Source organism: Callospermophilus lateralis, chromosome 11 (genome assembly GCF_048772815.1).
Source record: "Callospermophilus lateralis isolate mCalLat2 chromosome 11, mCalLat2.hap1, whole genome shotgun sequence".
Lineage (NCBI taxonomy): Eukaryota > Metazoa > Chordata > Mammalia > Rodentia > Sciuridae > Callospermophilus > Callospermophilus lateralis.
In genome coordinates this window covers 49,269,061-49,295,140 of record NC_135315.1, presented here as the reverse complement: position 1 = coordinate 49,295,140, position 26,080 = coordinate 49,269,061, and the positions used below count along the sequence as shown (strand labels likewise).

Below are 26,080 nucleotides of genomic sequence, written 5' to 3'. Positions count from 1 at the left end.
CTGAGGGAGGACGTGAGGGAACTGCTCTGGCCATACCTCAAAGCTGGTGTTGTTGTTATAGGGGTGTTTCGATTCCCTCACTTGCACCTCCATTCCTGGCTCCTCCATGAACTGGCAGGCAGCCAGGGCCATGGTCCCCAGCATGTTCTCTCGGCAGCCCTGCAGCACCTTCTGTAGGATCTGGTGGGACACAAGGCAACTAAGGGCAGGACCTGCCAATGGCGTCAGGAGGAAGGAGGGAGAGCCTACCTTGGCCCAAGGTCCACCCAAAGGTTCCAGCATCATCCTGGATCCAAAACAAGTCTCTGCCACGCTTTCCCCACAAAACCAACCCATTGGCCACTTCTAGTCTCTGCTGTAAATCAAAATACTGAAGTCTTTTCAGAATAATGCTACTTCTAAGAAGTCTGAAAGAACTAATAAAACCAATCAGAGATGATCCTGGCCCCCAAAGAGATACTAGCTGAGCAGGCAGAGGAACCTCTGGTTAAGTAATTCCAGCACACAGTGATTAATGGCCAGGATGAAGTATAGAGTGAGGAGCTCTATAGGATATGAATGGAGGAAGGACATGTCCAAGAGAAGGACTACTAGGGGCATAATAGTTCCCTTGTATCTAGAAAATAAATATAACTAGACACTGCAAACATCTCCAGGGCTGTGTCACTGGCAGATGACCTAGAAGAGACTTAGAAACTGGTGGTATTCTTAGATGGATGAACTAAGGGTTAGAAGACACCACGTGCATGTAGGCCAGGGGGATAGAATAGAAAAGTACTAAATGTGACTTGAGATTTCTGCACTTGAAATGGAAAGATGGTGACAAAACTTTCTGATTCAGCTGAAAGAAGCAGCCAGGGCTGCTGAGTTCTAGGCCAGGGTGTCTTCTGCTATGTTGGGTCCTCTGCTTCTAGGTAGTACGAAGTGGAAGAGAGGCTTCTCACTCAGCATTACTTTAAAAAACAAATTGAAGACTTAGTTTAAAAACAACAGAAAATGGCCTTCAGCTTGAAAGTTAAGATTAGAGAATTGGACTTCAGAGAATGGCAGAGACCCTGGTGAGACTCCAGCTCTGCTACCCAGAGGCCAGGAGTCTTGGCAAAGCTGCTCTGGCTTGATCTCCACCTACAATATCTGGGGTCATGATGTAACACAGGTATGAACAGAGCATCTGACCTGAGTTGACATTCTAGAAATGATGCTTTAAAACAGAAGACAAAAACCTCTGTCTTCCTGTATCATGGAAATAGGCTACCAGAGAGTCCTCACTAACCCTGTCCTCTGGACTTTGTATTATGTGAGACTCTGGGTCAAGAAAAAACAAAGACTACCTAGGAGAGTTGTATGATGTGTAGGTGTAAACAACAGAGGCAGAATCCAGGCAGGTTTCATGGGACCACTATTGTCAACATTCTCTGAGCATCAAGTCTGTGCTAGATTGTAAACTCTGCTCCAAGTCAATCTATGGGAGAATCAACAGTGATTCTACCTTTGCTGCTTCATAGCTGTTGGGAACTAACTCCAGAAGCCTATCCAAACTGGGACAGGGGCCACTGAGATAGGGAGGAAAGGGCAGAGCCTGGAGGATGAGTGCATAAGCTTAATATGTTTAACTACCTTCTCCCACTGGTGTTTTTCCTCCAGCTGCATGAACATATCCAAAATATAGGTCATGTGTGCAGGGCCACTTAGCTCCAGGATGTCCTCGCTCACTGGCACATGCCCAGGCCACTCGGCTAGCAGGGAGGCAAGCACATGGCGGGCATAGAGGACAGCTGTGGCTTCATTCACTCGGAAGAGGTAGTCCCGGACAGCCCTCTTGCTCTTGCAGTTCAGCTCCTTGTGCAGGAGGGCAGCACTCTTGCTACGGCGCTGCTTGGCGTAGCTCTGCTGTAGCTCGCTCTCCGTGCTGGAGATCAGCTTCTGGGTCACAGGGTTTGATTCAGCAGTGGCTTGGTTGCAGCGTGCAGGCCAGGACTACAAAGCCAAGACCACTGTTACAAAGGTCTGGTCTTTTCACAGTGGGGGAGGGGGGTGCAGACACTTTGTTCCTAAGGTGAGTGACATACCAAGCATGGCAAGATAATCATGTCTGTATCCATAGCTTTGGCGCTCTGCTCTTCCAGTCTCAAACTTCTACTGGGCTGCCACCTCTGAGCCAGAGACCGTATCCTTTCATCTGTAGTGAGCTCATCTCCATCAAACCTGAAGGGAAAAATACACAAAGTTGGGTACATCAAATGTACAAAGACAAGAGTTTCACCTGTAATCAAATTTGTCAGAATGTTATCAGGACTATTTTCCGGTAAGTATGCAATTACAGTATTACTCTCTATATTCTATATATTGGAGTCACAGCATTTATTCATTCATGTGTGTAGAGGATAAAAACTGTCCTTCAGGATCTATTCTGTTTCTCTTTTAGAAACAAGGTTCCCTGGAATTCTAGCAGGAGACTCAGTCACCCAGCTAGAGACACTGTGCCCAGCCCCAGCAGCTTGATGTACATGCAACTAGATTCTTGATAACTGGAGGTGAATGAGGTATTGTGCCCCATCCAGAGACTACCCTCAAACAATTGTACTAAAGATGTGCTCCTCTCTCTCCCTCTTATCTTTCCTCTGAAATGGACCCAGAGATGGTGAGAATGAGCTAGCTTTGATTACACACATGAGGATAACCCCTTGGGATCACTAGATTACTTTATGGGGCAGAACTGTCACCAACCCTGGACTGTTACATGAAATAAAAATTCTATTTGTCTTGATCTGTAATATTCCTGCTTTTTAAGTTATAGCAGCTTCAACTATCCCTGACAGTCATCATCTCACAGCCTCTGCTTCATCTCACTAAGGACTTAAGGCAATATATAAAAAAGAGATATATGATAGAATAGAAACATGAATAAAAAATTAAATTAGAATTTATGATAAATTAGAATAAGAAGTCAAAGGGGTGGGGGTGCAGCCCAGTGGTAGAGTGCTTGCCTAGCATGAGTGAGGCCCTGGGATTCATTTTTAGGACCACATATGTATGCATGTGCTTGTGTGTACATGCATACACACACACACTCAAGAAGTTAAAATTAGGATCTGGAGATAAAGGAGGAGATCAGATTGCAGATACATGAAGTTCTAAACAAATTGATGAGCTAAGCCCATGAACAACCTCTGAACCTCTTGGCCAAAAGAAAGAAATATTATTAATTACATAATCACTATTGAGACAAAGCCAGGAAAATAATTTATAATGGTGAAAAACCAAATCCAAAAAACACTTTTGAGCCAAAATGCCTCCTCTGTACTGTCTGCTCATTGGGGTCACATATGAGAGACAGCCCAGTGACTGCATCCATAAAATGGGTTTGCTCTAAGAGGCAGACTGCATAGGTATCCTTTTCCAAGAAAGCCAACCACATACTTTTTGGTGATCCATGCAGTGCAGCACAGTTACCTTTCACGTGACTCCACAAAGAACTACAACCCAGCATCCTTCCTGAGCCTGGCCTGGTAGGGCTTCTTTCTGGATCCCACTAGCAGCTGGCTCATCCTCCTACCCTCACTTGCTGTCTCACTTGGCACACTGTGGTGCAATTAAATGTCCCTTACCTCTTCTGAACTTCCAGGAAGAAAGAATCGGTCTTTTTCATCTGCAGCTCAAATATGGCCCGGAGAATGTGCAGAGGGGCATTGAGGGCATCATGAGCCATCTAAAGGCATAGGAGGAAGCAAAAGAGAAATGATGAGCAGTGTTTCAACACGTTAGTGAGAATCTGAAATTAGAAGGGATAAAAACCATATCTCAAAAGTTACTACAGGTTATGATTGAAGAATATTACATAGGTAATTTTAAAAAGCATATAAAATTATAAAGCATTAAAACATGAACTATAAAATTTACACTACTATTGTAAATTCAAAGAAAAGATGATGACAACAAAACACACAATTCTAATAGTTAATATTTGTCATTCCCTGCCAGCTTCTCTGTAGCTGTCCCATACTCAGGTTTGACAACCAGCACACAAACCCAAGCACTATCCTTTATTTATTTTTTATTTTTTAATTGTCAATGGACCTTTATTTTTATTTATTTATATGCTGTGCTAAGAATCGAATGCAGTGCCTCACACATGCTAGGCAAGTGCTCTACCACTGAGCCACAACCCCAGCCCCAACTATACTTTCTTTTGAGATTTTTTTTAAACATTGTTTTTCTGGTATATATTCTGCACTCTCTGCTTACTCTTCATATAGTTAGACTCTCTGAAGTCTAAGTTCCACTCATTTCACATCATTCCAAACAAAAGTAGTTAATGTGGGAAAGTAAGAGTATTTCTGAGAAGGGGAAAGAGACTATCACTTGGGAGTTCATAGATAAGCCTTAGGGCTTTATTTATTCTGGAAATTACATGCAAAATTTTATAAGCATATGTAAAATTGAATATGTATTTTATGGGAGAGAGGAATGACAGCTTTTGGGTCCACGACTAAAAACATTTAAAACTATTTCTTTGGCACTTTTCCATTTTTCTGGATCAATTTTGCATAACATGTAGACTGAGTCTTTAACAAGTGAATTCTCAGGACATGAGACCGAAGCGTTTCATGTTTAGGCTAAAGCTCAGCCTGTACCAAAAGAACCCACACCTCCAAAGCCATGCTCCATCTGCACAATAACCCAAGAACATACCAAGAAACATATTCTGGTGGGCTCATCCAGGCCTTCCAGAGGGTCTAGCTTTTTCTGATCTGGGTCTCCAGGACTACTGACTGGTCGTTCCACCTCTTCCTCTTGGTCCCCTCGCTCATCCAGTTCAAGTTCTCCATGTTCAGCCAGAGTGCTGATCTCCTTTTTTGAAGAATAGAGCATGATGGACAGAATCTACATGGAGAGGAAATCAGGTAGGGCAGAAAGGTAATATTCAGTGGGTGAGAAGACAACACAGTCCTTTAACCATGTAAAGGGAGAAAATATTTTACTTAACTTTTTAAGACATTATAATTCACATAAAACATGTAAAATTAGTACAGAAACATGAAAAAGTGTTCAATTACACTTGAAATCGAAGAAATGCAATAACAACCATGAAGGTCCTGAAGTTTATTAACTTTATATGACAGTGTAAACTGATATTATACTTTCAAAACTTGTTCTGACAAACTGTAAAGAGCTATAAAAATGTTCATATTCTTTGACCCAGTAATTCATCTTTAGGAAGAGTATAAAATATGTAAAACGTTCTATTCAAAATACAGTCAGTGAAGTATCAATAAAGGCAAAAACCAAAACAAACAAAACCAAAAACTGCAAAGCACCTTCCTGTATCATATATAGCCATGAAAAACAGTGATTATAGGGCTGGGAATGTAGCTCAGAGGTAAAGAACTTGCCTAGCATGTATGAGGCCCTGGGTTCAATCCACAGTATGTCAAAGTCAAGCCCAAAATTGTAGCTATGAAAACTGCATAGAAACTGAGAAAAATGCCTGTCATATGACCTCAATTTATTTGAATAGTATATGAATTGTGCAATATAAATTTACATTTCTACTACAGATATGTAGAAAAAAAATTAGAAGGAAATATACAAAATGCTAATGGTAGCTGTGTTTGAAAGTGAAATCTGGAGTTTTTCTTTCCTTTATATTTTTGAAATTTTCTGCAGTATGGTTCTATTGTTTAAGTAACAAAAATACTCTAAAAGATTCTCTAAGATTCAGAGTTCAAATGCTTTCTCATATGGGGGAAAGTGGGAGTATGAGAATGGGAAAGACAGTAGAATGAATCAGACATAACTTTCCTATGTTCATATAAGAATATACAACCAGTGTAACTCCACATCATGTACAACCATAAGAATGGGAAGTTATACTCCAGGTATGATATGTCAAAGCACATTCTACTGTCATGTCAACTAAAAAGAACAAATAAATAAACAAATAAAATAAATGGTAAAACTTTCCCATTTTTTAATGTATATTTTTAAGTTGTAGATGGACAAAATACCTTTATTTTATTTATATGTGGTGCTGAGGTTTGAACCCAGGGCCCCACACACACTAGGCGAGCGCTCCATGACTGAGCCACAACCCAGCCCTCTTTCCCATTTTTAAATTGGAAAAAAAAAATGCTCTCTCATATTTTAGCATATTTAGCATATAACCCTAAGCCAACCTCCTCTGGTACTCAGAATAACTTCTTCCAGTTCAGGCCTCTGTGCCACCAAGGGTGGCAGGTGTACTACCCCTGTTGCAGCAGCAGCAGCTGTGCCTGCACCTGGAGTGCATACTTGGCACAGAAAGTCCTCAGGGAATCACAGTAACTCCACTAAGAAAAATCTAAGGCCTCAGGGAAATAGCAATAAAATTAAATTATAAACTGAAATCCCTCATAAAATAAACATAAGTGAGAACAAATTTAGAAACTGATTAGCTCAAGGAACTTTTTAAAAAGGGAAATAATAATTCAAGGGCACACTTTATTACATGATATAATGGTCAATTATATGCTTCCATAATATACTTCTCAATATTCTTTGAACAAACATCAAATTCATTTTCCCTGACAGGGGAGGACAGGTGTCATAATTCCTAATTCCAAAAGGGAAGACAGAAACAAGGCAGAGTTTTAAAAACTGTAAAGAACTATAGTGCACAGGGCAGAAGCAGCCAGAACAAGCTTTCGCTTCTAGCTTCTAGCTTCTAGGCCTGTAGACTTGCACCAGGCAGGAGCAGCAGGAGCCATCTTTGTCCCTTACTTCCAGGTCCCGGAGGAGCCATGTTTTACTGAAACCGGTTCCTTTGCTGCACTTTTTCACCAACAGCTTCAGCAGATCAGTCTGAAGAAAGGTTGCATGGGTTTCTTCAAAACCATGAGCCTGCCAAAGAGAAAAAGAATGATTTACAGCCACTTCAGAGTAAAGAAGATAAAGGTCAATTGGAAAGAAGCAAGCTTTTCTTAGAGACTAATCTCAACTCTGGTGGCCTAGACTCACCTTCCAGGGAAAATTCTAGAGTCAGTAGAAAGAACCTTAACCATAACCCTCTGTCTGCTCATTCACTCTTTAATTCATTAATTCAACAAACATTTTTGAAACTTAACTATATGTAATATCCCTCAGCTTTACCTTCCTAGAGCTTCCCACTGCCGTGGAGGCTAAAACCCAAGCCCCTCATCATGGTTGACAAGGTTCGACAAGGCTTCCTGTCTGATTCTCTGGCCTTATCCTCCAAAGCCCCAGAGGTTGTATTTCAGCTCTGTGACAATCATGCCTCCTCCTCTGTAAGGTCTGGAGCTTGCTACTCTTCCTGCTCTGTTTTCCAAGGCTGACTTCTAACCGATTACCTCAAATTTTATCTCTTCAGAAGGCTTTTTCTGCCCAAGGCAGTCTTCTTTGCAGGTTCCTTATAGCCTCTGGATGGTTAAAGTGGAAGATCTGTGAGTGCAGGGACCTTTTTCATTCACTACTACATACTTAGTTCTGTTTGGCAACTAAGCTCAACAAATATTTAATAAGTGAAGGATTCAAAGATTTCTTCCCCCAAGGAGTTTATTTTCCTGTTCCTACTACAATGTAAACAAAGAAATCAATCAGACATTGTGATAAATGCCATGAATAAAAAAAAAAAAACCACAGGGGCTGGGGTTGTGGCTCAGCGGTAGAGCACTCGCTTCACATGTGCGAGGCCCTGGGTTCGATCCTCAGCACCCCATTAAAAATAAATCAATAAAATAAAGGTATTGTGTCCAACTACAACTAAAAATAAATATAACAAACAAAAAACCCAAAACAAAACAACAACCACAACAATAAAACCAAATCACAAAAACCAAAAAACCTGACAAGTACAAACCCTTAAATTAAGGCTGGCCCAGAGCAGTAAGTCCAGTCTCCTGTGGTTTCTGAGTCTCTTCTGTGACCTTGCCACCAGTTCTACCACTGAATACCCTTCAGAGTTAAGGGACTACAAACTCCAAGTGAGCTGAAATGCATCCTTGAAAGATCCCCTTCTCCACCAGCACCCCCCAGGGCAAGAAGATCACACTAGTCCGTAGTTTACCAAATATCACCCAGCTCATTAACTTGTCTACTTCCTTCTACCCCAATGATCAAACCTGTTGCTTAAAGATCCAATGGGATGCTAACACCCTTTATTTTTCCTCCCAGCTCCTACAATGAACCAGAGGAGCTGTCATTCGGAAGTCTTTTGTTCTCACTTGCCAAGGTCATGTCCTCATGAAGTCATAATACCCTAGTTCATGAAACAGTACAAAAAACATAGAAAACCAATCTATTGGGAAAATTTTTTTTATCTTTGTGTAAGGCCCCAACCATTTCTAAAAATAATCAAGATCCTATGATTAACCATTCACTGAAATCAGATGGAATTTCTCCCTTGTTAATCTCCTGCAGATGTCAAATCACAGCCAGAATTATTATGAAATGAAAGAGGCTCACAATTACCTTTAGTGTTTTGTATAAACCTTTGAGGGCCAGGGATAGGATCCAAGTTGCTTCTACAGCCTCGGAACAATAGCTATCCATGCTGGTTTGCAGAAGGTGACTGGCGATAAAGGCAAAGTGCTGGGAATATTGGCTCAGTTGGGCTTGAGAGTCACTGCATTCTTGTCCTCCTCCCTTCTGGACCAGCTGGTAGTCTTTCACTGGAGAGGAAAGAGCGGACAGAAGAGAAAGGCAGAACAAGTATAGTTAATGCTTCCTGTAGCCAAATCTCTTCCAGAGTAATATGCCTTATTAAAAGAAGAAATGCAGAAACAATCTCCTGGGCTCAACTGTAGTCACTATATTTAAGGCCAGCTTGAAGGTGAGCACAAAAATGGTACTGGGTCACCCATCTACTGAGCAAATAAGAGGGATAATTCACAATGCCAAGTGGGTCATCTTCAAAAAACAGTACGTGAGACTGTCACTTCCAAACAAGATGGATGGAGTAAGATAATTGATTCACTCTTCCACTTAGGCAGCTAGAACAATGAGGAAAACATATGAAACAATGTTTTTCAAACATTGGGCAATAGGTAGTGCAGGATTAAGATCCCTAAGAAAAGGGATGTAAACTAGATTAGCTCCTCAGTGCACCAGAAATCTGGAGACAATTTCAAGGCTGCAGGGCAGGAAGCAGATGTCCCAGAAGAGTGGAGAAATCTCAAGGAACTGAGGAGATGGAGACTGAAGTTTAGGGAAGTCAAAGCAGCTAGAATTCATGGGGCAGAATATCAACAAAAGAAATATACAGAGAGAGAGAGGTGGGTAGGAGAAAGCTTTAGAGATTCAAGAGGGTTCCTCATAAGTCTTAGGCTAATATTGACCTGCATATATGTGAAAGGAAACTATCTAGGGCAAGAGAAATAAATACCAAAAAGCAGTAAGCATAACAATTTCTGAAGTTCAAACAAAGCTGGAACTATTCTGTCTTCTCACCACATAGAGTGAAGATGTCCTGGGAGAAGACAGAAAAAAACATTTGAAGGAAGGGAGGGGGTATGCTGAGGAGTGACACAGACCAAATTATATTGTTACGTTTTATGCGTGAATATGTAACAGATCCCATCATATGTGCAACTATATGCACTAAGAAAAAACTGTGGAGGAAAAAAAAGAATGACAGAAGACTTCATGCCAAAAATCTATGCTTGTTAGAAGACAATGAGCAAATCCTCTTTAAAGTATTCAAAGAAAACTCTCAGATGAGAAATTTTTACCCAGAAAAAATCTTTCAAAGATAAGGTAAAAATGAACATCTCTAGACAAACTAAGAGATTCTGTAGCAGCAAATCTCCACTTTAAGAAACACTATGTGAAATTTCTCAGGCCAAAGAAAAATGATACTACATGAAAAATGGAATCTATATAAAGGAATGAAGAACAGTAGAAATAGTAAATATGTAACTAAACATAAGATATAATTTATATACATTTTTTGGTACCAGGGATTGAACCCAGGGGTACTTAACCATTGAGCCACATCCCAGTCCCTTTTTAAAATTTTGAGACAGAGTCTTGATAAATTGCTTAGGCCTCACTAAATTGCTGAGGCTGGCTTTGGACTTGGGATCTTCCTGAACTACTAGGATTACAGGCATGCACCACTGCATCCACCTATATATTTTTTTTTTTTAAGTTTCTAATGTTTTAAAGGAAAAAAATGTGACATTTATATCATGTAGAATAAAATGTGTGGCAACAATAACACAAAGAATGAGTGCAAGAAATGGAAATAAATGTTATAATATTTTTACTTTATTGGGAAATGGTATAATATTTGAAGGTAGACTATGGATGAGTTAAAATTGTACAATATAAACTTTAGAACAATCACAACCGCTAAAAATAAAAGAGAAAGAAAGAAAGAAGTAGGGCTAGAGATAGGGATGTAGCTCAAGGGTAGGGTGCTTATGTAGTATGCACTGAAAAAAGAAAAATTGAAAAGAAGATAAAGAAACAGAGTTAAAAAGCCAATAGTGAAGATAAAATGGAATCATTAAAAAAGAATAAAGCAAGCAGGGAGTGATGGCCCATGCCTGTAATCTTAGTCTCTCAGGAGGATGAGGCAGGATGATCACAAGTTCAAGACTAGCTTCAGGAACTTAGCAAAGCCCTAAGCAACTTAAAAAGGCTGTGTCTCAAAAAATAAAAAGGGTTGGAGATGTAGCTCAGTGGTAATGTGCCCCTGGGTTCAATACCCAGTACCAAAATATAAAAAATAAAACTCCAAAAGGCGGCAGAAGGAAAAAAGGGAACCAAGAATAGATGAAACAAATAGAAAATAAGTAAGAAGATAGTAGATTTAAACTCAATCAACCTGATAACTTCATTAAATGTAAAGTTTAAACAATTCAATTGAAAGATAGGGATCAGCCAGATGTGGTGGCACACACCTGTAAACCCAACTACTAGAGAGGATGAAGTGGGAAGATTGCAACTGCGAGGCCAGCTTCAGCAACTAATTGAGACCCTGTTTCAAAAAATAAATAAATAGGGATGGAGATGTAGCTAAGTAGTAAAGCATATTTGGGTTTAATCCCTTGGACTGGGGGGCAGGATAGGTGGAGAGACAGAGAGGGGGCGAGAGGGAGAGAAAGGCAGGCATTATCAGATTGGATTAAAAAAGAAGACCCCTTCACTATGCACTATCTACAAGAAATTCATATTTATTTATTTATTTATTTATTTTGGGGGGGATGGATTCTACATAAAAGTAATCATATTAAAGAGTCTGGCAATCACTGGCAGGCTGCTTAAACAAATCTCTCTTTCACTCATTTTGTTGCAAGGGCCTAGTGGAAAGGGAAAAAACAAAAAACACCAAATGCTGACATTCTCCAACAGACTGAGCTGGAGAAATGAAGACCCCTTAAGATCCAGATGGCACTTGATAGTCATTTGATAAATGGCCTTCCTTCAAGTGAAACTACTATATTGCCTCCCAATTTCTCTTCAAGTGTTGACTGGTCCTTAATATCATCCAAGTAAGTTACCTGCTACTTGTGTTTAATACCTGTACATTTCTTTTAATGGCATATTTAGAGCTATCATAAGTAATCCTATTTTTTAAGGGTGCACTTTTAGGAACCCAGAATATAAATACTAGATCTTCTTCTTTAGAATCATTTTGTACATGGCATCATACAAAGCACATTGGTAGTCATTCAGAGGTAACTTCACAAAAGATGTGCAGGGGTCCTCCACAGTATTACCAATGTCACTCACCAAGATCTGCTTTGCTTCTCTACAATTATTTTTCATTTGTCATTGTCTGAACAGAAGAGAACTGCTTTCTTTCTTTTTTTTGATCTTCTCTTATGTATTAGATTTCCTTAATTTCTATCATTAAAAACTTTGATAACTTCATCATTCACTGTAACTTCAGATGCCATTGTGCCTGTGGCTGTGACTGTGGCAGTGGCTCCACTTCTATGGCTCTGGGAGGAGGAGAAGAAGAGGCAGGCAGAGGGCCAAAAGAGTGTGGGGCATGCCAAGAGCTGTAGCCCCAAAGAGGCAGTGGGCCTGGTGGGCCAAGAGATTTAATTTAAATGTCAAATCATGCATGTTTAAAGTAAAAGGACATGTCATGCAAGTGCTATTTTTTTTTCAAAAAATCAGGATAGCTTACATAAATATTAATGTAGATTTCAGAACAAGAACTATTATTGCCGGGAGCAGTAGCCCACGCCCGTGATCCCATTGGCTCAGGAGGCTGAGGCAGGAGGATCGTGAGTTCAAAACCAGCCTCAGCAAAAGTGAGGCACTAAGCAACTCAGTGAGATCTTGTCTCTAAGTAAAATATAAAATAGGGCTGGGGATGGGCTGAGTGGTCACATACCCCTGAGATCGATCTCTATACAAAAAAACAAACAAACAAACAAAAAAAAACTATCATCAAGGATAAAAAGGAACACCTCATAATGAAACGAGAATGAACAATACACTTCAACAATCTTTTTCAGTAATTGTTAGGAAAAGTAGAAGATCAGAAAGGGTATGGAAGACTTTCATAACACTGTTAATTGACTTGATCTAAATAACATCTGTGAGACACTCCACCAACAACAAAGTACGCTCATTTTCTTCAAGTGCTCATGAAGCCTTCACAAAAAAAGTCAAATTTTAAACCCAAAACTAAGCTGCAATAATCTCAGTATGCTCTCTGACTATAAAGGAATTAAACTTGAAATCAATAACAGAAATAACTTTAAAATAATCCACAGAGCAAATAAGAAATTACAAAATAGAAAATATTCTGACCTTAATGAAAATGACAGTATAACATATCAAAAATTGTGAGATATGGTTAAAATCACAAATAGAGAGAAATTCATAGCAGTAAGATGCTAGGGCAAAGAAGAAAGTTCTTTAATCAGTGATGATTTTCAATTTAAGAAACCAGAAAAAGCAAAAAAAGAAATTAAGCCCACAACAAGCATAAACAGAGAAATGAATAATGATCAGAGCAGAAATTAATAAAACAGAAAACAAGAGGGCCAGGCTCAGTGGAGCATGCCTATAATCCTAGTGACTTGGGAGGCTGAGGCAGGAAGAACATGTGCTCAAAGCCAGCTTCAGCAACTTAGCAAGGCTCAAAGCAACTCAGTGAGATCCTGTCTCAAAATAAAAAGTAAAAAGGACTGGGGATGTGGTTCAGTTATTAAGTGCTCCTGGTAAAGAGAGGGAGGGAGGGAGGGAAGGAAGAAAGGAAGAAAAGAAGGAAGGAAGGAAGAAGGAAAGAAGGGAGGAAGGAAGGAAACAAGAGGAAAAAAAATCCTTTGAAAAAAATCAAATAATAAATGTCTGTCTAGGAAAAGATACAAATTACCAATTCAGGAATGAGAGAAGGCAGTTTAATACCCTATGTCAGGCTGACAAAAATTAAAGACCTGAATTTTCTGAGTTTAAATTTATTCCCTAGATAAATGGAGATAAATCACAAAAACTCAGAGTTTGAAGTCAATATTCCCAAAGTAGATCTATAGATTCTATGCAATGCCAGTCAATTACCAGCAATTTCTTTAATACAAAATGAAAAGCTGATTCTAAAATTTATGTAGAAAGGCAAAAATCTAGAAGAGTCAAAGAAATTTTCCAAAAAGAAGAACAAAGTTAAAGAATCAGATTTCAAGTCTTAGTAGAAACCTAAAATAGTCAAGAGAGTGTTGTACTGGTGTAAAAGACAGACATAGAGAAAAATGAAACATAATAGAATCCATGAATAGATATATGCATATAAGCCAATTAATTTCTAACAAAGGTACCAAGATAACTCAATAGAGAAAGGATAGTTTGCTCAACAAATGGTTGGGGAACTACTGAACATTCATTCATATGTGAAAAAAACCCTCAGATTGTGCTGGGAATGTAGCTCAGTGGTAGAGTGCTTACCTAGGATGTGTAAGGAACTGGGTTCAATCCTCAGCACCACATAAAAATAAATAAATAAAATAAAGGTCCATCAACAACTATAACTAAAAAATATTCTAAAAAAGCTCAGAAACAACACTGGCACTGCTTAGTGCTAAAGCTGAGGAGAAAGCTGATTACTTCAGGAGCTGAACCGAGAACATAATGGTTAGATACTCCATACTGTTTGGGGTTTGAAAATTAAGTCAAAAGAACTTAAGTTGTTATTTTAAGTGAAACAAAATGAAAAGTCATACTGATACCAACATAATCTTCAATGTGCAGTCACCTGGCTTTATGTTAAAATTACACATAAGAAAACAAATGATACCTGCAAATGGTAAAACGAAATGTTCAGAACCTAAATATTTGTCCAATTGAAAAAATAGAGCTATATATACAAAATTATAGCATGGAAAGGGGCCTTCAAAATTATGTTCTATCACATTATTTCAGAGATCAAGAAAAAGTAGCTTGGGAACTTGCTTTCTAAAGAAGTCAGATGCAGGGGAAAGAACCATAATATCTTCATTGATTTTAGGGCATGCAAGGATTAGACAATTTATTCCATTCTTAGAAAAAGTAAATATGTTGAAAACCTGTTTTCCTTTTCCGAGTTTTGACATCCACAATCACAGCCCTGTTCTTCTCAGTAAAGTGCTTCAAGATGATCACATTATGGGGCTCATTGGCATTATCCATATAAACACAGCGGGTCCCCACACAAAGAACCTAAAACATGAGAGAGAGACAGAAAAGGCAACTCAACAGCACACTGAGACAGGAAAGAATATCCACGGACAAATTCAGGCCTTTTTCTTGTGTCTCAGACTTCAACAAGCACTTAAGGATAGGGCTCTTTTCATCTCTAAGTCCAAAGGATGTTGCACACGCCTAGCACAGAATTGATTTGCCCCTGCTGACATGCCATATTTTTATAGCCCTCTTTGTCTCAGTCAGTTGAGAGACATGAAGATTAGAAATGAGATCAAGATAAATGCCAGAGGGAAAGACAATATTTGACGTTCTTTGCAATTTAATACATTACAGTTATTCATTACTCAAAGCCAATTACCAGTTACTAAAATGAATCAAATGGTTAAACTTAAAAATGCAAGCTGAAAGTGTGAGGCCCTGGGTTCAATCCCTGGCACCACCAGAAAACACACACACACACAAACCAAAAAAAAAAAAAGCAAGTTGAACAAATCATCCCACCCCACAATCTTGAAAAATATACCAGTATGTATATATGTCACAGAGTCTTTGATAAACATGATGAGGACAGGAGGGGTGAGCAGACCTTTGATTGCTGTACCTGAGGGAAGCCAACCAGCACCAGCAGGGTGAAGATGTTGGTGTGCTTCAGCTGGAAAGGCAGCTGCTTGATGCAGTGGTCTGTGAAGGTGGCAATGACGTCTCGCCACAGAGGGGCACTGTTAAGTGACCGCAGGATCTCGGCCATGGAGCATGCCCAGTCTAGGCCTACCCGGCTAGAAGGCAAAAGCTCCATTAGGTGGTAGAGCACAAGGCTCCAAACTCAACCCGTTACAGCTCACTATACTCTAAGGCAGACCCAGAGGCAAAGGGCTACTCATTAATTAGTTTTAAAACTACCAGAAAGATGCTGGTTGGTAGCCTACAAGTGGTTTCAAAAATCTCTATAAAAAGTCACCTGTGCATATGCACACATGCACACTCACATTTACACACAGAAAAATGGCTCAGGAGTAAATACACTAAAATAGCTGATGTATTAATACAGTGCAAATTAGGCTGACTTTTTTTCTTCATTTCTGTTTTCCAAATTTGGTATTGTGGTTATGTGCCTTTCATAGGAAATAGATTTTTAACCCCAAGACCTACATTTAATGCTCTCAGGACAAAATACAACAGAATATGAATAATCAGAGTATTAAATCAGCAGGCAGTGCTGAGGCTCAGCCGTTTAATGTGGAATGACAGCATTTCCATTAAACCAATTCTATGGCCAAAGGAAATTCTCATCAACAGCACTGTAGCACCTAAAATGTATCACCAGTCAGTCCTCTGACTCAAATGGACACCACAGTGAGTGGTGTGGGGGTGGCGGGTGAGTGAGAACCAAGGTTACCTGTCTAGACATACAGCTCCTAGGCTAAAGAGTAGGTGGGTGGTCTTCCAGCCATCTGGCACAATGGCACTGTCCCCTGCAGCAAACAGGTTGTGTTTGGCTGAGAGAACCTTGATCACTGCGGCATCTACCTCTGCTGGTAAAAGACGGACGATTAACTGGCCAAGAAGACCCAGGGTGAGGTGGTAGGTTTCATTCAGGTGGCCTGCATTGGAGATGACAACCTGAAACATGAGTGGGAGGACGTGCTCCAGGTCTATCAGGGGAACTGTGGGACCCTGCCAAGAGAGGGGAGAGCTCTTCAGTAGAGGATTCACGCAACCAGATCAGCTAAACTCTTCATCCCCTTTGAGTATTATTTACAACTGGCCTAGTGCCAAAAGAATTATGCAGTGGCTTTCATAAATGGCATGTGTATGATCAATTGCAAAATAAATATTCTTGAATATCATCTTATGGTCCTACTTTCCAAATCCTTTACCCTAAAAAGTAAACTTAAATGTTTGGATGTTTTCCCCTCCTGATATGTCCATTGTAAAATAATTAAATAACTCAGAAATACACAAAAATTAATGCTTTCCATAATCTGCCCTTTCACCAATGTCCAGGAGATAACAGCTATTAATGGATTAATGAATAGCCTTTCAACCTTTTTCTAAGTACATTAACATGTAACACATGTAAAACAAATTAGCAATTTTAAAGTTAGTTTTCTTTCTTTAAATACTGCCCATTAACTTACTTTGTTTCCAATTCTTCATTATAAATACCATTTGGATAAAGAGCCTGTGGTTTACAATGATAATTACAGGGATTGGAATGAATTTATGATTCATTCTCTCTCTCTAGGTTTATATACCAAGAGGGAGCACGTTGTGAGTTGTTATCTACAGTGTGATTCAAGAGGGCACTATGTGTATAATATGAAAACAAAGCACCGAAGAACAACAACAAAAAATGTTCTCAGAAATAAAAAATGATTCTCAAGAAGGCATGCCCTTGAAGGGGCAGCCTGTGGGGGTACTGTGTCCAAGAATGAAGAAGGCATCTAGGTAAGGACTGAGCTGGTGTGGGCTGCAGTCAGAGTCCAAGCATGGGGCAAAGAGTTTCCATATCAGGAACAGCAGAGTACAGATGGGGTGAGGAAGGCCTTCCCAGGAATCATGCTCAAGAGTCAAGAGTTGAGTTCTGAATGGGGGCATCAGTGTGGCAGTGCAGCCTGAAGTGAGTGTCTGAGCACCTGTGGAGGGGTGAGGGCGTCCCAGTGGGGAGTTTAGCCTGGCATGCATTTTCATGCAGCCTAAGGAGAATGTTGTGCTGAGTAACAGCCTGCTGTGGGTGAGGGTGGCCTCAATGCAAGGGGGTACCCTGACATCAGGACAGCCCCAGGCATGGAAAGGAAATATTTACCAGTAGAGGCATAGGGCAGAGTGTCAAGAGTCTAGAGGGAGACAAGGACACCTCTGAAAGAAGAAGAATGGCAGCTGGGAGGTTGATCAAATAAGTAATCATATAAATGATAATGGGATCTCGGATCTCACTGTTAAAGACAGGAGTTATAAAGACAAAAAAGGAAAAAACTAGAATGAACCTGTGGTTTATGATGATAACTGCAGGGATTGGTATGAATTTATGACTCATTCTTTATCCCTGTACATTTATATACCAAGAGGAACACACTGCTTTTCATGACAGACACATGCCCCTGTGAACTGTGACTAATTCGTTAATCATTTTCAACTCTCAAGCAAAAATTATTGCTAAGTCTGAGCATCTCCCAGCAAACACTAAAAAAGGCCCTTGGATCAAAAGACCTGAGGACCAAATCTTTGGTACTGGGGACACCTCCTTTCCCCCAAACTCTGCAGACTTGAGAAATTCTGTTTCATCAATGTTCTGTCCAATTCCTCTCTGTTCAACCCCGCTCCCACCAAAAAAAGGAGACTCTTATAAAAGATGTCAGTAATTCCTAAATTAATATGTAAATTCAATGAAAATGCTAGCCAAATCCTTGGTAAAAAATTATTCTGAAGTTCAAAAAGAACTTCATTATGGGGCTGGGGCTGTAGCTTAGTGGCAGAATGCTTGCCTAGCACATGGAGGCACTGGGTTCGATCCTTAGCACCGCATAAAAAAATAAACAAATAAAATAAATGCATGCTGTCCATCTACAACTACAATTTTTTTTTAAAAAAGAAAAATATGCAGAGTCCAGAAAATTATAAAAAATAATGAAGACATATCTGAACTGTCTAGACTCTTTGAAGACTTCGGGATTAAGTTACCAAAACACACAACAAACAAAAAGGAGAGAAAACTCGATTAAAAGAGACTAATAAGTATTCCATGTAAATGCAATGCAATTCTTCAGTAGATTCTGATTTAAAAAAAAAAATGCTTGAAGGAATATTTTAGAAAAATCTGTATATAGCCTCTATATAAGATAAAACTACTCTATCAATGTTAAAATTTTAAAATATGATGATGACACTGTAGTTATATAGGAGATTGTCTTTTTAGGAGACACATGCTGAAGTGTCAGTGATCATTTCAAGTTATTTTCAAAACTTGGAAAAAAATATAAGCAATATGTAAATATGCAGAGATAAATTCACAACTAGTAAATCTATATAGATTTTCATTCATTCTTTTAAAATTTTCTTAGCTTAAAAATTTTCAAAATAAAATAATAGAAAAATGATTATAATAAAGCCAGTAAATTGTAATATATACTACACACACACACACACACACACACACACACACACATACATGTATAAACATACATACATTCAAAATGTAGTGGGGGCTCAATGAAGAAAATAATTTTAATTGAAAATTCCTCCCTTAGAGGTACACAGATGACTGTTATTAACAGTCTGCTTCAGCATCTAGTATAACAACATTTTTTTTTTTTTCTGAGTATGACATTACCCGCTTTACAAAGAAATGCTGCCTGTCTCTTACCGACTTTAGGGGAGGTAACATGGCTGCTAGTAATCCCAAAATCCTCTTCTGGGAACACTCAGCGAACACCTGCTCAGGGTTGGGAGTAACTGCCTTTTCCTCTATTGGCTCCTGAGGTGACACTTCTGAATTTTCAGCATCTGTGTTGTAAAATGCCAACTTTCAGATTTTGCCACATTCTATACATGCCAAGTAAATCACTGTGCTGTCCTGTTCCAGAGTAATGCTGGAACTTTAAAAAACTATTGCTGAGCACATTTTTAGAATGTCCTCTTCTCAAGGAAGCCTGCCTGTTCCCTATGGAATGGGCAGTTACCCTCCCATACCTCCCCATTCTTCTGACTCTGCTCTTAAATTAGATGCCAACATTTTATCACTTAACATTTCATATTTATTGTCTGCCCTTCTGATTTTTATCTCTTTCAGTATTGTACCCGGGCACCTAGCAATGTCTCTGGAGCATGTTAGGTAGTTGACAATACTTGCTGCCTATGAACCAGCATGCTGGTCCTCAGGGGAATCCAACTCCAGAGGACTTTGATGGCCTGGATGGATGTGGAGTGTCAGCCCCTTCTGAGAGCTGGTTCCATATATGAGGCAGAATGCCAGGTGCTCAGTCCCACCTCCACACAGAGGGCTGAAGGAACACATCTGCCACCAGGGGCTGCAGTAAGAAGGAGGCTGAGGCTTGCTTCTGATCTCTTCAGCCTCAGCATCATGCATGAATTCTCTAACAACCTGGCTCTCGCCTTGCCATTGCATTCCTTAGGCAGGCTGAGAAGCCTGGAATCCCTAGGCAAGCGGCTAAAGCCTTTGCAGAGGAACCCCACTGCAGAGGTCTCATTTTATCTTGTATCCCATATCTACACACCTGCCAAGAGGGACTTCTCCTCTGTATTGTTCCAGGACTTTCCTACTTCAGGGTCTTTGCTCATGGTGTACTTTCTGCCCTGAATGTTGATCCCTACTACAGATCCTCATATATCAAGGTCCCTTATGACACTTACCTATACCTCTGTCTTAAGTTCTCCTAGGCTATGAGCTTCAGCAGGGATGTGGGGGTGGAATGGGGAGGTGAGAGGGAGGCTCTGTGTGTCTCTCTGAGTCAGTCTCTGTTCTCCCCAGGGTCTAGCATAGTGCTTGGCACATGGGAGACACTCAGTAAATACAGGAAATAAATAAGGTGGGAAAGCAGTCAAAGTGAATGAAAGGTGACTTTCAAAATGTTATCAGCCCTATCTGAACTGAATGGAGAAACACTGGTAGCTGAATAACATAAAATTTTGTAAAACCAACAAGCTCAGGCTAGAGTACATTCGAAGATGAAAGAGATACGGTACTGGCCAGATATTCTTTACCTGGAAGTCCTGGAGGTATGTGAGCATCTGCAGGTACATTTGGAATGTGGGTCTGGCCTGAATGATCCTTCATGAACAAGATACCTGCATTTGCCTTACTTCTCTGCTTGTAATCCAAAGGTCTAATTTCCTTGTCTGCAGCTCTCCTTCCCTAAAAACATGATGGTGTGTGTATAAGAACTAAGGTTTTTAATAACAAAAATTTATCTTATTTATAATACAATTTTATCATTAGTTTTAATAAATTAAAAAACTTCTGAATTCATTATTAAAAATGCCACTCATTTTTAAAATACATCTATGATTCATTAAGATAGCAGTCATTGTGTCACATTCCTCCAAACATCTTCCAAATGCCCCTGTTAGACCTTGTAGTCACATAAGCAATGGTTCTATTCCAGATCTCTAATACATTCTGTTTAGCCAGGTATGGAAAGTTCTTCCCTTGGGAAAAAGAAAAAGTTATCCATTTCCTTCTAGTACACCATGGTGACTATGTTTGATGTATGTTCTTTTTCAATAGAAAAGCAAATTTTTATCATTAGAAAAAACGTTTAGATTTCATATTATTACGAAAATACGACTCTACCAAATCTAAAGCCTAGAAGCTTGATACTGTTTCCATTCCACTGATGTAGACATTTTATTGATATATAAATTGGTATTTGGAATGGTAGGGGGATGTAGCTCAGCGGTAGAGCATTTGCTTAGCATGTGTGAGGCCCTGGGTTCAATTTCCAGTACCACAGGGCAGTGGGTTTGGGGGGAGAGTTACTTCCAGGCATGTTGATGCACCTTTATAATTTCAGCAATTTGAGAGGCCCAGGCAGGAGGATAGCAAGTTTAAGGCCAGCCTTAGTAACTTAGCAAGACCCTAAGCAACTTAGCAAGACCCTGTCTCAAAAATTTTTTTTAAAAAAGGGCTGGGAATGCATCTTAGTGGTAAAGTGCCCCTGGGTTGAATCCTGAGTACAAAACAAAACAAAAATTTAGAAATTAGCATTCTTAGGCTGTGGGACAGAGTTGTGGGCTATGTATCTATAAGTTTTCTATAGAATCTACTTTGTGTTAATACGGTAGGTGTTGATAAATCTATTGCATATATCACTTGGTCAGGGCTTGGAATATAGCTCATTTGATAGAATGCTTGCCTTGCATGCGCAAGGGCCTGGGTTTGATCCCCAGAATTAAAAAAAAAAAAAAAATCACAACAGATATAATTTGAACAAACAAACCAGACACCATTTCTAAACCACATACTTGCACCTTCTTTAACACATTCTGGCATTAGTTGTTTCCTATTTTAACAAATGAACAAGCATACCTCTGTTGCCCTTTTGAGAATCTCATCTGGCAATGAGACTTGTTAAGGGGGCTCTTGCTGAAGCTGGGAAACTTCTGGGATTAGGAATCTGAGGGTGAGCTGCCCAACACACAAGATGAGAGCCCTCAGTCTGCATTTTCTGAGCAGGGGTCAGAAAATGAATGCGTGTGGATCAGGACCTTAGGTTCTTTCCCCCATTGTCATGCAGACTTATATGAGGTATCTAAGTGATGTGGGAAGACTTCAGTGTGTGGTAGAGGCAGCTCAGCTCTTAGTCTGGGAAATCCAAATTTGATTGCCTCTCTGCAGCCAAAGGTGAAGTGTTATGTAACACCAAACATACAGGGGAAGGTATGTCCTCTCCCAGTGGGAGCTAACTTATGCTTCCCCCTTTCTGGATACTGTTAGCTGACATCAGTCCTAACCTCCTGAGAATGGATACAGACCATTTTAAGAGACAACTGTGACTGTGAGAGGTACTTGCCTTACTGAAAGATCTCAATGTGCTCCCTGTACCACGTGCCACTGTGTGAAGACAATGTAATTCCAAAGTTCTGGTGAATTATTTTAATGTTTATCTTAAACATAATCTTTGTCTTAAAGATCCTTACCTTAAATATTAAATAAAAATTATTTTATATTCATCAGACAGTCCTTTTAAGTGTCACTATCACAGGCAATACCTGGACCCAGAAAGGCTTTTCTGTCTATGCAAATACATATAAACTTATGGTGTCTACTTGCTAAATAGTAAGATTTTGGTATCAACTATTTGTTGATTGAACATAAAAATACCTACACATATACAATACAAGGACTAAGAACTTCTTTAGTTGCATATCTTGTTCAGTCATTAGGAAAACCACCAGGAGGCAGATAATAGGAATAGTTAACAATGACATGGAACTTACCATGCACACATTCTAATGACTTACATGTTATTTCAAAGTGTATAAGATAACTCCTCACAACAACCATATGTCATAGGTATTGTTATTATCATCCCCATTTTACAAATGAGAAAATGGAGGCAGAGATTGTAGTAATATGACCAAGGTCTGACAGAGCAGGGATGTGAACCCAGCAGCCCGATCTAGCGAGGATCTGTACTTTTAACATTTTGCTCTGCTTCATCATGTGAATGGCTCTCAGAGCTCAACTATGACTCTGCATAGAGAAGTGCTATTTACATTGCAGTGCACAAAAGGGCCTGCCTCTGCCGGCTCCTCAGCAGGCTGGACCACTTTCTTCTCTAGCTGTTCCTCTGATGTGTGGGTAGGTACGCTAAGTGGGAGGGATTGGTTTTCTGGCGTAGAGTCACCATCTGGCAATATACCAAGAAGAGCGAGAGCTTTAAGACCTATAAGGGAAGAAAGAGAATAGGTAAAAGTTTATAACAAAGATTATTTCATGTAAAAGACTCAAATCACTTATCACTGCATAGAAACAGATGGCTGAGGTTTACACAAACCAAAATCAGGAGAACTTAATAAAAACATCCCTGGCTATCTACATCTATTTAGTTCCTGACTTCAGAAGGTGAAAGTCTGGACATTTTATTATCAAGAAAACACAGAAGATACAACAGGATTGTCTGTTTCAAAAATTAAAAATATTATACTTAGCACCACATAAAAATAAATTAAAATAAAGGTATTGTGTCCATCTACAACTGAAAAAAAAAAAAAAAAACTTGTCCTGATGCACTGATATTACCCATTGCTATTTAATGTAGGTCTGATTCTCTAAAATAACCAGAATGGGGAATTCATTATCAGAGAGAAATGTGAATTTCTCAGAAGTTACACATTTTTCTTTTTTCTTTCTTTTTGGTGGGCATACCAAGGATTGAACTTAGGGGCATTCAACCACTGAGTCACATCCCCAGCCCTATTTTGTATTTATTTAGAGACAGGGTCTCACTGAGTTACTTAGTGCCTCACCTATTGCTGAGGCTGGCTTTGAACTCGCAATCCTCCTGTCTCAGTCTCCCAAGCTGCTGAGATTATAGGCATGTGCCACCGTGCCCAGCTAAATATTTACTTTATTCCTAACATCCTTGGTGAAATCAGATCATTCAGCTGTTATATTAAACTATTTTACTTATAAATAGCTCTCATCTAGAATAGTTACATGGAAGTAGATTTGTACTTCATGTTAAAAATAATTTAGGCTTCCTCATAAAATTTAGTAGATCAAAATACTAAATAATCCAATCACAGACTTTAATAAGAGTTTTAATTACTAATACTTTCTTATATTTTCATGTAAATATTTTAGAGAAACTAAATGCCCTTGAATGCTATCATTTCTCTCAACTGAATCTGTGGACTTGAGTACCACACCAGGTAAGCCCCTCATGTGGAATACTGGACTCTTCTACCTCTGGGTTAAGCAGTCTGAGGGTTGGTCCTGGTTTCTGGGCATGATGAATAGTCACCTTTCCCCTGGTGAGCCTTCATCAGACAGTCCCCGACAAGCTGCATGCACTGGCTCCGCAGGATGATGGCATTGCTGTGGGCCTGGGGGTCCAGTCTCTCCCCATCTACAGCCTCTGTGCTGGCCAGGTGTGCACTATAGAGAGCCAGGGCGGCAAAGAGCAGCCAGGAGTAGTTGTGGATGTAAGGCTGGATGAGCCTCTGCCGGTCACTGATCCGAATGGTCACCATGGGGTGGGCCGTGATGCTGTGGGTAGGCAAATGGCTGCAAAGGTAAGACATATGTAAGGCCTATAGAGTTTATGAAGCTCCAAAGAGAGGCCCAGGGCATGTGTTTAGTTGCTTCTGGGATTAGTCACCTCTAGGCTGTAGTTATTCAAAGGTTAAAGACAAGAAAAATAATAAACACAAACATCGAACATAACATTACATTACAGGATTTTGCAATTTTTTGGGTGGGATATCAGGGATTAAACCCAGGGGCACTTAAGCACTGAGCCACATCCCTAGCCGTTTTTTTTGTTTTTTTTTTTTAAAGAGAGAGAGAGAAATTTTTTTTTAATATTTATTTTTTTTTTAGTTTTCAGCGGACACAACATCTTTTTGTATGTGGTGCTGAGGATAGAACCCGGGCCACATGCATGCCAGGCGAGCGCGCTACCGCTTGAGCCACATCCCAGCCCCCCCCACGCCCTTTTTTTTTTTTTTTGAGACAGGATTTCAGTAAATTTCAAAGGGCCTTTCTAAATTGCTTCAAATCATGATCTTCCTGCCTCAGCTTCCAGAGCTGCTAGGATTACAGGCATGTGCCACCACACTTGGCTCAGGGTTTCATAATCTTTAGAGAACTGCCTGTGGAAAATACGCCTTTTGTGAATTTTGCAAGGCGTGGTAATAGTGTTTTGGTAATGTGAGAAAACACTTATAATTTTTAGACAAAGTACATGGGAAAAAAGTTATTTAAGGTCTCAAATTTGCTTCAAGATTTTTTATAAAGAAAAAAAAAGAAATAAACTAAACACATATAACAAAATCTTCCTAATTGCTGAATCTGGGCAATGGGTATAGGAAGACTCACTGCACTAGTCTCTCTACTTTAATAAAAACCTTACTTAGCCTGGTGTGGTGGCACATTCCTATAATCCCAGTGACTTGGGAGGCTGAGGCAGAGGATCATAAGTTCAAGGCCAGCTTCAGCAACTTGATGAGGCCCTCAGCAACCTGGCGGGGCCCTAAGCAATTTTCTAAGACTCTGTCTCAAACTGAAAAATAAAAAGGGTTGAGGATGTAGCTCATTGGTTCAGTGCCCCTGGAATTCAATCCCTAGTACCACAAAATAAAAGGAGGGCTGTGGGGTATAGTTCCATGGTAGAGCACTTGCCTAGCATGTGTGAGGCCCTGGGTTTGATCCCCAGTACCACTAGAAAAAAAAAAAAGAAAAGAAAAAAATAAGAAACCCTCTCTTTAAGTGAAGAAATAAATAAAGAAAAGGTTACATGGCTCTAGATCACCTGAGACCTACCCATAGGAATATTTCTTTGCAGCATAGCATCCATAGCAAAGATCAAAGTCATCACACACATTGCAATTCATTCTCCGGCCTATAATCAAACCCTGGCAGTTGTCACAGGTAAATTCCATGTTGACCATTTCATGGTCATCTCCATGGCCCTCAGGCTTCACTCCACCTGGAGAAAAACAGAAGTATTAGGTGGATAGGGCACAGGGCTCCCAGAAGTTCTAACAAACCAATCTCAGTACTAGAATTGCTCCCAATTTACTGTTCAGGAAGGCAGGAGCTGCAGGCATCCTTTGGAGACCAGGACACTCTGCCCTAGTGCCTCTGAGCATGTGAATGACAATACCAGTACAGAATTGCTCAGCAATGTTGACCCTACTTCTCTAGTGGCACAGTCTGATTAAATAAATTACCAATTCCCATCATGAATGTTGTTTGGCAGAA

General features: G+C 39.8%; 1 protein-coding gene and 1 pseudogene across 1 annotated transcript in view; both read right to left on the bottom strand.

The window, feature by feature from the left end:
* Positions 1-26,080, bottom strand: part of Zzef1 (zinc finger ZZ-type and EF-hand domain containing 1) — a 122,349-nt gene that overhangs the window by 11,689 nt on the left and 84,580 nt on the right. Inside the window, exons 35-49 of the mRNA XM_076871594.1 lie at positions 25,640-25,805; positions 24,120-24,382; positions 22,870-23,039; positions 20,356-20,506; positions 18,998-19,137; positions 16,031-16,308; positions 15,236-15,410; positions 14,517-14,649; positions 8,467-8,666; positions 6,760-6,879; positions 4,693-4,884; positions 3,609-3,709; positions 2,070-2,205; positions 1,618-1,977; positions 37-180 (exon numbers count right to left, since the gene is read on the bottom strand). Of these exons, the coding sequence (XP_076727709.1) occupies positions 37-180; positions 1,618-1,977; positions 2,070-2,205; positions 3,609-3,709; positions 4,693-4,884; positions 6,760-6,879; positions 8,467-8,666; positions 14,517-14,649; positions 15,236-15,410; positions 16,031-16,308; positions 18,998-19,137; positions 20,356-20,506; positions 22,870-23,039; positions 24,120-24,382; positions 25,640-25,805 (2,729 nt within the window). The remainder of the gene's footprint in view (positions 1-36; positions 181-1,617; positions 1,978-2,069; positions 2,206-3,608; positions 3,710-4,692; positions 4,885-6,759; positions 6,880-8,466; positions 8,667-14,516; positions 14,650-15,235; positions 15,411-16,030; positions 16,309-18,997; positions 19,138-20,355; positions 20,507-22,869; positions 23,040-24,119; positions 24,383-25,639; positions 25,806-26,080) is intronic.
* On the bottom strand, positions 11,403-11,900 carry LOC143409845 (cofilin-2 pseudogene; annotated as a pseudogene).